Source organism: Amphibalanus amphitrite, unplaced genomic scaffold (genome assembly GCF_019059575.1).
Source record: "Amphibalanus amphitrite isolate SeventyFive unplaced genomic scaffold, NRLGWU_Aamphi_draft 000416F_arrow, whole genome shotgun sequence".
In the NCBI taxonomy this organism is placed as follows: Eukaryota; Metazoa; Arthropoda; class Thecostraca; order Balanomorpha; family Balanidae; genus Amphibalanus; species Amphibalanus amphitrite.
Window position 1 is genome coordinate 138,186 of NW_024881910.1, and position 10,768 is coordinate 148,953.

Here is a 10,768-nt window from a genome sequence, read left to right on the forward strand (position 1 = left end):
TTTGAAAAATTGACCAGCAGACTGAACCTAAGAGCAGGAGTAAGAAGAGCAAGAGCAAGAGATGATAAATTAACTGACCAAGAAAATGGTGCCAAAAACCACGAGGCAAGGAACTGGAACAGCCACAAACAGGCTGTTATCCTAAACCTGAGTCCGAGATGGAGTTGAAAACTCAGATGCAGTGGAAAAGTTAGGGAAAATGCCTTGAAGGTCCAGAAGTGAGAGATATGAAAAACGCTCTTTTTCCAAACGTGAGCGTTATCTTACCGTTGCTAGCCGAAAGGAATTTTCTAGAAGCCGAAACGCCGAGGGAAAGATCAGTGCTTTTTAAATACGGGGCCAGTCCTGGAACGCTCACAAACGCGCGGGCAGCCCTCTTTTTATCGCAGGAGCGATAAAAGGCAAGCGCAAAATGCAAAATGCAAAATGCAAAGGAAAAACTATCTAATCGCAAAAAGACCACACGACGCTACCAGCGATGCACATAACACAAATGTACATCAATGCGTAAATTTATCCCGCGTTCGATGTCTCTCGGACGACGAAGATTCTACGCCGTCCGTCCAATCCCGTCCAAGGTCAGCGGGGGCTCGGCTGCGGTTATGGAACGTGATTGGCCGGACGGCGTAGAATCTTCGTCGTCCGAGAGACATCGAACGCGGGGTAATTCATAATTGTAGCTGAGTAGGTCGTACACAAAATTCAATTGTGAGTAAAATCAAGGTAGGTATTGCTATATAAGAACATTGAGAAAAATATTCCTGGCTGAGTAGCAGGATCAGCTATTTTTAACTTCTCAGGTGGTGATTGGGGGATCTATTTTTAATGCTGGTGGCAAAATAGGATCAACATTTAAGCATATGTTTGAGACTGATTTCCTCGCTTTAAAAGCATTTTGATTTTATTTTTACTAGTGTATGATAATAGTTGATGAATTCTCTTTCTCTTGATACCATTCACTGGTCACAGAAGTGTTGCCTTGCTGCGTAAGGGCTGATAAAAGATCACACTTTTGGGGTATTTCTGCAACTTGGAGCAGGATCATTAAAGGGACCCTCCCACCTTCAAAAAAGTTTATGAATTGGCATGAAAGTGATGTCGCTCGGTTCAGAAAGAGCGAAAACGAATATCTACCAAATTTCACCGAAAAATATTCACCGGTTGTTTTCAAGATATTTGACTTTTACTTTTGTTTACTTTTTTTGGGATCTCCGCTGTTTCTAGCGACTTTATTTTAGAAGTGCGGCGTTTGCGGCAGATGTTGCGCGCAAATAGCATATAGGTACCACCGCGTGCTACAAAACGTTTTAGTCAAACATTTAAAAATCGTTAGATATCTTCGCTGACGTCACACATTCAGAGGGGTATTCCTAAGCATTAGCCCCTCTGAATCAAAATGCTGCAATTTTGATATTCAATATTTCCAATTTAAGGCATTTCTCGGTGTTGTGAGTGCCGAAACCGGTAATTGTGAGCCAGGGACCCCATTTTGGCTATCTCAACTCAAATCTAATGTTAAGGTGGGAGGGTCCCTTTAACCCTATTAGTGGCAGGCTCCTGGCTACCCCCTATTAGTGGCAGGGGGGCTGTTTACGACCCCCCCCCCTTGATATCTCGAGATCTAACGGGCCGATTTTCAAAATTCAAACGGCATTCGATTTCGCTCAACGTGATCTACATTTCTAAAAGATAAAAATTAAAAAATGTCAATAGGGGGGGTAGAGGGGGGTAAAAACGGGCAAATTGCAGATACATTTTAGACTGTTTATCACGGCCAGGTTTCTGAACCAATCTTAACGCAACTTTTGCCGATCGAAAGAGAATGAACCAGGAATTCACATGGATCCCAAAAATATGCATTTTCAAAAATCATAGGCGGATACAGATCATTGAGATTGGGGGTACACAAAAAGTATAGTAAATAAGGTTTTTGTTGGTACTGTTTCTAAAAATGGTGGTAATGGTCTTGTTATGTTACAATTTTCTTATGATGAGAGAACGACTACAATTGTATTGGTCATGCATAGGCGGTGTCAGGGCACCTATGTTGGGAGGTAAAACATAACCCCCCTTTTTGGACGCCTGGATCCGCCTATTATAGCAAAAACGTGTCAAAAGAGGATGCACAATAACTTTGTATATGTTATCACATGATACCTTTCATTCACTGTTCGTAAAACTGGTGCAGCATCGTGATCTTCGCCCAAATGACTCGCTTCACGAATAGGACCCCCCAATTCCCAGTGCTCTGGAGCCGCCCCTGGTAAAGTTATGAACTTGAAATTTTCAGGGAATGTGCCCAATTTAGTTTTAGGAAAAGTCAGAAAATTTCAGCATCGTAGCTTCAGCGGTTTCGGAGATATTCCCGAAAAACCTGAGGGGTGGATAAAAACAACCCCCCCTGCCACTAATAGGGTTAAATTAAATAGAATGCTCTAATTCTAGCTTATTTCCTTGGTAAGTCGCCAACTGATTACCTGCTGCAGTGCTTAGGATCTGATAAGATTTTTTTTTCCAGACCTCAAAATCCCGTGAGGTCCCAGCCTTAATATTGATCTGTATCTCAAATACTGATTTCATGAGTGATTGCCTATGCTACTGAATATCTCAAGACCTAAGCACTTTGACTTAGCACAATGCATTTTAGTGGCCCTGTTTATCAGCATACTTGTTTCCGGCTTCTGCCATGTTCGAAATTTCCCATTACTAGAGTTTCATTGCCTCTTACTGGTGAGCAGCATGCTCTTCTCCAAAGGGAGGTGGAGAAGTGCCAGCTAGATGTCGGCAAACTGATTATACAGCCAGCAAACAGTGATCCCGGATTTTGCCACCAGAAATGTGATAATCTATCCAATTCCAGGCTGTCCATCCAGCTATGAAAGAGGTTTATGGTGTGCACCATGTGCAGTGAACAATGCATAGGTACCTATGGAGTGGATTGTGGCACAGTGTGGATTCTGTGTCTTTAGACACTTCTCACTGGCTAGTGCAGGCCACAGGGTTGTACTCTCACAGCATGCTGTGCTCAGCAAGGGTAAATCATGAAACCTGCTTGTGAAGTTTTTTAGACTTGCCCTTGCATAACTATTTTACTTGTTGCAATGTTTGCTCTATGAAGGGCATGTACGAATTTGGAGGCAATGGAATGAAGTGTTATTATTTATTAGTAACATACGTAACTTTCCATCATTTTCTACTTTGGTATTTGCTTATAAGGAGGCCATTTAAAAGTGTTGAACTGATTTATATTTAACTTATTTTCCCCACATAGGTAAATTGGGATTTCTAGTTTGCTTGAGGTGGACAGTTGCGCTGGGCTGTCACATCACGGATCCTGTGTCTGCCCGCAGTCTGAACCGGCCGCTGCTGGTACACAATGGACCTCTCCAGTCTGCTGCTGGACGAAGATGAGCCGGCCGAGGACATCGGGCTGCACCAGGCGGCCTACGCCGGGGACGCGGCCGAGCTGCGGCGGCTGCTGCAGCTGCCGCACTACCGGTCGGCCATCAACCGGCGGCTCCGGCTGCTGGGCGTCACGCCGCTCCGGCTGGCCGTCTCCGGTGGGTGCAGCGCGAGCTTGGAACGGTCACTAATGGGTGCAGCCGACCATGTGTCTGGTGGGTGTAGGACGGGCCTTGTGTCGCGTGGATGCAAACCTGCAGGAGAGTTCGGAGTGTCGGATGGGTGTAGGGCAGGCTCAGATTGTCGGGTGGGTGCGGGGTGAGCTCGTATTGTCTGAAATTCTCTTATTTTAATCCAGAATTCTCATTTTTAGTTTTGGTCCCGGAAAACAACATATGAGCACGGAGCAGCAACCGACCGGAGCCGGACTCACGAGCTAACAGCCGCAAAACCATTTATTGGGTTATATTCGATAAATTGACAAGTAATTGTTTTTATTGTAAAACCTTATGGGAAAGGCTTTGAAAATCTTAGTGCCAGAAAATATGATTGTTGGGGAGTATAAGTTCTTCTGGACTCATCTCCCTGGGACCCTTTTCCCTGGGAAAAGGGTCCCTGGGACACCCATCAATGACCCTTTTTCTGGTCCCTGATAGGTGTGTGTTTCTAACGCCCAGCGGCGTCGTCAGGCGCAGGGCAGACATTCTGCCTTTATTGAATGTTTGTTAGTAGGTATTCTGGAAGTTAAATTGTGATACCTGGGGCGTTGTGCTCTGGTGAGAATCTCCGTGCTGTCATTTCATGCGATACACGTCGTACTTTGTGCGCAGGCGACAGGCGACAGGTAACTCTCTCGGGTGTGTCTTTGCGCGCAGGCGACTCGCTCGAGTGCGTCTGCTGCCTGCTGGAGCACGGAGCTGAGGTGGATCTGACGGATATGAAGGGTCAGACCCCACTCTTTGTGGCCGTCAAGGACCAGCACCTCGAGTGCGCCAGGTACAGGGTGTTTCACAATAAACGTTACTTTTGATAAGCTTTTAAAATGACCTCAAGTATTCGTATGCCCATAAATTCTATATTCATTTTGTTGCAAATTCTTTCGGGTTTTTTATCCTTACAAAAACTATGACGAATCATCAACTGCATTCTTTATGTATGTGCAATGTCCACACCATCAAAACGGGTCAATTCGCTGTTAAGCTTCATGGTCCTTCACAATGAATGTTGCTTTTCAAACGACGATGTTTCAGTGACATGTATTACATATGGCTCATGAGTAGGTATTACCACATGAGACAGCAGAACAGTAGGACTGATGAACATATAACTTTCAGTTCAGCGCCCTTCACGGGTTCTCCACTATGCCACCCTTCCGTCTGACTTTTTCAACCAGATTTTCTGGGATCGCCGTCCGGCCAGGAGGCGGGGCTTGTCCCTTGTTTCCAGTCTTCTGGAACCTTTCTATCACCCGTTCGAAAGACATTTTTGACGGAATATCCTTCCTCCTATTTTAAAATAGCTACCGAAACTCCGTCGCACTGCGGTCAGACTTCGCAAAGCGCCGTAATGCATGACCACCCATACCGCCTCATCATCTGTACACGGCGAATTGACCCGTTTTGACGGTGTTGGCATTGCACGTCCATACAGATGGAACCGTTGACGGCTTGTAAAAAAATATAAGGACTAAAAACCGCAACAAATTTGCAACAAAATGCATATAAAATTTACGCGCTTACGAACAAGTAAGATCTTCATTTAAGCTTTTCAAAAGTAACGTTTATTGTGAAACACCCTGTAGGTAGGTCCACATCGCGGCTCTGCCGGTCACGATCACACCATCCGCTACCGTACAGAGCTTTATATTTTGTGGTATATCTACAGATTCTTGTATTCCAACTGGATTTATATTATTGAACTCACTCAATGATAACGCAGATTCCCTCGTTTTTTCCAGCTGATATTGCTAAAGAACTGATGAACCTACATATCGGGAATTGTCCTCCTGCCGATGAGCCGTGTGACGGCCAGTTCACCACGTGTGCTCTCGCAGACTGCTACTGCGGCGTGGCGCCAGTCCGGACGGCTCGGCCGACAACCTGTCCACGCCGCTGGGCCAGTGCTGCCAGTCCGGCTGGCTGCCGGGCGTGCAGCTGCTGCTGGCCGTCGGCGCGGACCCGGAGCGCGGCCTGCTGCGCGGCGGCCCGGTGCCGGCGCTGCCGCTGCACACGGCCGCCGTCTACCACCACCTGGACTGCTTTCTGGCCCTGCTGCTGGCCGGCAGCCAGGCCGACCCGGCACGGCGCCCGCGTGTGCCCGCCGACGCCGTCAGCAGGGTGTCGCTGCCGCACGCGCTGCTCAGACACAGGTCAGTCGCCGGCACGCTCTCGAGGGCGATGAGTGTGACCCATGGACGGCCAGTTGAACTTGCTAGTCCTCGGCTAACGTGACCCTTGTATTGCAGACATTGTTAGCACCATGCAGGAAATATGGCGGTATGATTTCTATGGTGGTCAGTTTTCAATCTTTCCACTGGATCATTGAGTAGCCATTTCATTAATTCAAGCATCATCTTTGTTTGATCTAATGCTTAGCTGTTGCTAGTGACTGGAACCAATGCCCTCAGTCCGCTGCGTTTTTCGATCTGATTGCCCCACTTCCTGTGTTTTTCGATCCAATGGCCAGCCCAGTGTTTATCGATCCGCTGACTTCACCCTGTTCTCTCTCCGACAGGGGTTCCGTGGAGTTTATCGAGCCGCTAAGCCCGGTCTGTTGTGCCTCTCTCCGGCAGGTGTTCTGTGGAGTTTATCGAGCTTCTGTACGAGTTTGGCGGTAACCTGTGGCAGCTCAACAGTCGCGGTCTGCTCGCCTGGGAGGCCGAGCCAGACAGTCTGCTCGTCAAACCGCTCAAACAGCTTGCAGGTAGGGTACACGAGCCGATCTCTGTTGTATTACAAACCCTTCCCGGAGTTTAACCCGCGCCCCACTGGGGGTGGGGGGTGGGGAGGGGCTATTCATAGCCCCCCTCCCGTTTTCGGCCGATTTCGACGCAAAACATTGAACCACGGCAATCGCTCCCAAGACCTCAGTTTTTGAGCTAGATCCAATTTCTTTGCATGAGAGGACTCAGAATAGACTGCACTATCAAACTTCTATCTCGGATTTTCAAATTTTTGAAAATTTTGAAAATAATATTTAATAAAATTCAAAATTCATGTTTATATTTTCTTTAAAAAAAATTGACTTTTCGAGAAAAAAAAAACGAAAAATATGTGATAAACACATGCTTATGATTTACTCTAGCAAGTTTTACCTAAACTCTGCAAAAATAGCCAAGTTATACGCATTATTGCAAAAAATTCACAATTATAAATTTTTCAAGTCAATTTTTCAGTACGTAATTGACATCGTAGGGGAGAGCGGGGCCAGTTGAAACACGGGGTCAGATGAAACATGGCTTTATTTTCAACAGTATGCAACATATGGCGTTGCCGACACCACTGCGCATCCGCGCTCGACCACTTCCTTTGTCAACGGCGTTTGGGCGGCAAAAAGACGGTAATTTTGATTTGACACTTGTTTTTGTGGTTTTGAGGGGCGTTTGGGAGAAATCGTTTTTATGAATATTTTGTGATATCTCATATACCTTTGTTTGCTGAAAGAAGAACTCCTGGCTCCGGAATAACACCTTATTTGGCCCTTCATTCAGCATGATGCCGTCCCTCCAGCTCGTTTGACATGTGCTTTACGGCGCGTGCGAGATGGCGGGAGCGGATGGGGTCAATTGAAACGCTTCTCTGAGGGTCAGTTGAAACAGGGCCACAGGCCGTTTCAATGGACCCCGGTGACCTTTGCAATGGTTATTGTTCAGGGGCTGTAAACATTAAAGGAAATAGTCCACCTTTGAAATGAGCTTTTAAACTGAACTAGTAGTTTAATAGAGCTCAATTTTTGACCCCTTTTTCTCCAGCCTTTTGCTTGAAAACACACTATAGCCTGAGATATTTCTCATTTTCCTCATCCGCCCATTTTACCATAGTCTATGTTCTTTATGTCACCTATTATGAGGAACTTTGCACTTTTAGCTTTCCAACGACCTATTGAATGCAGCATTTGGAAAAGTAAACCGGACAAAATATCTCCTTAAGAAAGTGGCCTTAAAGAGGAAAACATCCCGTTGTTAAGGATAGGTGCAATTGACCCCATGGGCTGGTTCAATTGACCCTCGCATCGGGGTCATTTGAAACGGGCGTAGAGCTGTTTTATAAGCATGCGTTTGGCAGCAAAATATGTTTGAAACATAATTTTACATATCTTAAAATAAAGCCAAAAGAGCATATTTTTTCATGGCATTGTGCATTTTTCGATATGACAACTAGATCTCTCTGTGCATGTCAATATATAAAAAGTGGTTCAACTGGCCCTGCTCTCCCCTACACCAATATAAATAGCACCATCGTGTTCCTGAGCTCAAACTGCATCCAATAGACACCTTTTTTGTTGAAAAAAATTAACTTCAAAATTTGACCTTTTTTACCTGAAAGTGACCTGACCTAAGCTAAATTCAACTCAAAATGACCTCGAATGACACAAACGACATCGAATTCGAAATCTATGGCCTAAATGGACCATAAAACATGCGTCACATGACCGACGCATGATATAATATTTCCGTGACTTGTGAAGACCTGACCCTGACCTGAAAATCAAAGTACAAGTTTGGTACCCTCAGGGTATCTAAAGCACCTGTTCACGAGTGTGTAAACCAAAAATGAGCCTGATCTGACTTGTAAGACGGCGGCCAGAGCCCAAAATGTGAACAAGCCAAAATGCTGATAATGAAGAGCCCCCCCCCCCCCCCCCCAGTGGGGCGCGTTATACGCAGACCCCAGTGGGGTGCGGGTTAAAGGATGCTAGCTCAGGCTATTTGTCACTCTAATATGGCACCTACCCTTGCTATTTGATGTTTAAGACATGTTACGACGTTACTTTTCTGGCTACAGTCCGTTAAACTGGCCTTGTTTACTGTCAGTTGTAGGCCCCATGCGCCCCGTTCCCACTGTGTGCTGCCACTGCCAAGCGCCGGTCGTCGGGTACCGGTCCCTGACCCTCCCCTCTGCTCGGTCCTCAGGCACGCCACACTCGCTGCAGAACCTGTGCCGACTGCGCGTGCGCCGCTGGCTGGGCCGGCGCCGGCTGCCGCTGCTGGCCCGCCTGCCGCTGCCGCCGGCAGTCATCAGCTACCTCATCTACTCGGACACTATCCGACTCGTCAAGTTTGGCACCTTCCGCTTCAGCTAGGTGACGGCCCTGCCGCCGTCGGGCGAACGTCTGCAGAAAACTTCCTCCTGTGGTGTGACAATAGACTGTGTGGGAATGTGCAATGCTGATAGCTGCGCGGTGGAACCGCTAGTCATGATTTGCCGCGCAGTCTGACGCGCTGAAGACTAGTGCCGAGATCTGAATATTGGTAAAGACGCAGCGTGCGTTCTAGCGTGCCGTGGTGTGTGGCTCTGTCGTTGGATTTGCAGTGTCTCGGCTCTGTTACAGGCTGATTTGTGTTGCTGTGTTGAGACGCCGAGTGATGTACATTGCGACACACCTTGAACCGCTTTTGGCCCAGCCGAGTTTGCCGGCGATTGTGGCTGTCTGGTGACTACAGGAATGTCCCATAGCCCCAATGAAACTTTGACCCAGCTGATATCCGTGCCTTCCAATCCCAAGAAGTTTTAATCACTGCTCGTGGTTTTATAACTACAATTGAGAGCTATTACCATAGACTGAATTGTGCTATATTGAGCTACCATTGCCGTCTTCCTGCAACGACTTTATGGAAAATACTTTATGCTTCAGGATTTTCTCGATCTACGTGTTATCGGGATAGCCAGTCTTTCATCGGTCAACTGTTGATTGTTGTTGAGATTTTGCGACATATTTGAATTCAGCAGCTGAGATAGAATAGAGCGAAAAGGTGCGAAGCCTTTATGCGTAGCATTTATTGCAAAGTTTGTGAGGGGTTGAGCGTGCAAGCACCCTGTTATAGGAAGCGTTTGGTACCCGAATTAACCTGAAGCTTGTTATTTAGACCAGTTTAATGGCCAGTAGTTATGACTAAGCGGAGAGCTGTTGTTGAGCGAACTGTTATCGGAGTTGAAATGTTGCCAACAGATAGTCCCACTAGAGTCGATTGTTTTGTGATTCACAGTGTAGGTACGGCTCGTCCCCGATATGGATGCTGCTCGAAACTTTACAGTGATTTATAAACTTCATTGCTGTCTAAACTTCAGTGCATCTTTATTTTATTTTGAATATCGTTTTTGATGCCACCACCTAGGGTTCCCGTACGTGGGTGTTACCGTGCCCTCTTTTTCCGGCCTGTTATTCCATACCGTTCTCGCTCCTGTTTTGCGAGCCTGCCCGTCTGCTGGTTACATGCCCTGCCACAGACTGATCTGGAGTGAATTGTGTGCCCTGCTTACGTCGGAAAATAATGGTGGTGCTCTAGCTATCACCCCAGTCATGTATTGTTCGTGTGACGGAAAATACATTGGCTGATGGACAGCTAGAGGAAGCTTATTTGGACAGAATATGGCTGTGGAGCTGCTGAGGTGTTGGTGGATTGCGAACAGCTGCGTGTCTATGCAAAGAGGAATAATGTGGTGGGGCGAATAGGGACGGATTGTCAATTTTCATCTCAGCTATCGCCTATCAGTAACACGGGCTTGAAACAATCTCGGTGCGGTAAATTATGACTTATTATCGTATCCATTGCTGCTCAGCTTTCGATATATCTGGCGCACGCTTTGTTATATCTGGCGCACGCTTTGTTGTCGCTGAAAAAAAACTTTCCAGTTGAACGTTCGTCACAAGAAGTAGGTACCTTTAGCGTGAGCCGTGACGTTTGATTACGACCAACACCGTTGGACGGCAGACGATTGAAGTGATGCCCCAATCGTTGATTGATGTGGCACTAAGAAATCATCGGGATTCCGTGTTCCGTCGTGTGCACAATCTGACGGACAACGTTTCTGGGATGTGTGTCGGGCGTGTGACCGACCATTCAGCCAGCAGAATCTGAGCTGAGGACACGGGCCAGATCTTCAAGCAGGCATTCGAGCAAGTCGGTCTGCATTATACAGTACACATAAAGCTTGTTATCAAGTGCCCACTGCCAGTCCCAATTGAGGTTGGTATTTTGCCCTTTCATAAAGAGAGGCTGAGCGAGTCAGACGGCGCCGATGACGCCGATGCCAGAGAGCGGGGCAGTCGCGCCAGGTGTCGCTGCCGTCGCCGACTCCGGGCTGGAGCTGGGACGGTACCGGTGTCAGGGGCCGCAGGGTCGGCGGCAACTGGCGGCGTCAGAAGC

General features: G+C 47.1%; 1 protein-coding gene across 11 annotated transcripts; it reads left to right on the plus strand.

Moving 5' to 3' along the window:
• The first annotated feature begins 584 nt into the window (after positions 1-584).
• Positions 585-9,969, plus strand: LOC122390955 (ankyrin repeat and SOCS box protein 1-like). 11 transcript variants are annotated; one of them, XM_043384415.1, is made up of 7 exons: positions 1,362-2,457; positions 2,861-2,922; positions 3,351-3,560; positions 4,278-4,398; positions 5,456-5,770; positions 6,194-6,324; positions 8,534-9,969. In XM_043384415.1, exons 3-7 carry the CDS (start codon positions 3,377-3,379, stop codon positions 8,701-8,703), a joined length of 921 nt encoding a protein of 306 aa, XP_043240350.1. In that variant the 5' UTR covers positions 1,362-2,457; positions 2,861-2,922; positions 3,351-3,376; the 3' UTR covers positions 8,704-9,969. The 11 variants fall into 11 exon arrangements, with proteins under 11 accessions (XP_043240354.1, XP_043240356.1, XP_043240349.1 ...); XM_043384420.1 differs by having other exon boundaries at positions 2,426-2,457; positions 2,861-3,034; XM_043384423.1 differs by having other exon boundaries at positions 2,432-2,457; positions 4,278-4,389.
• Positions 9,970-10,768: the final 799 nt, after the last annotated feature.

Excerpts from the sequence above, each read along its gene's own strand:
- LOC122390955 (XM_043384419.1), top strand. The coding sequence starts at position 3,377 with ATGGACCTCTCCAGTCTGCTGCTGGACGAAGATGAGCCGGCCGAGGAC. Across the intron at positions 3,561-4,277 it reads GCTCCGGCTGGCCGTCTCCG|GCGACTCGCTCGAGTGCGTC; the intron begins GTGGGTGCAGCG and ends CTTTGCGCGCAG. Across the intron at positions 5,771-6,193 it reads CACGCGCTGCTCAGACACAG|GTGTTCTGTGGAGTTTATCG; the intron begins GTCAGTCGCCGG and ends TCTCTCCGGCAG.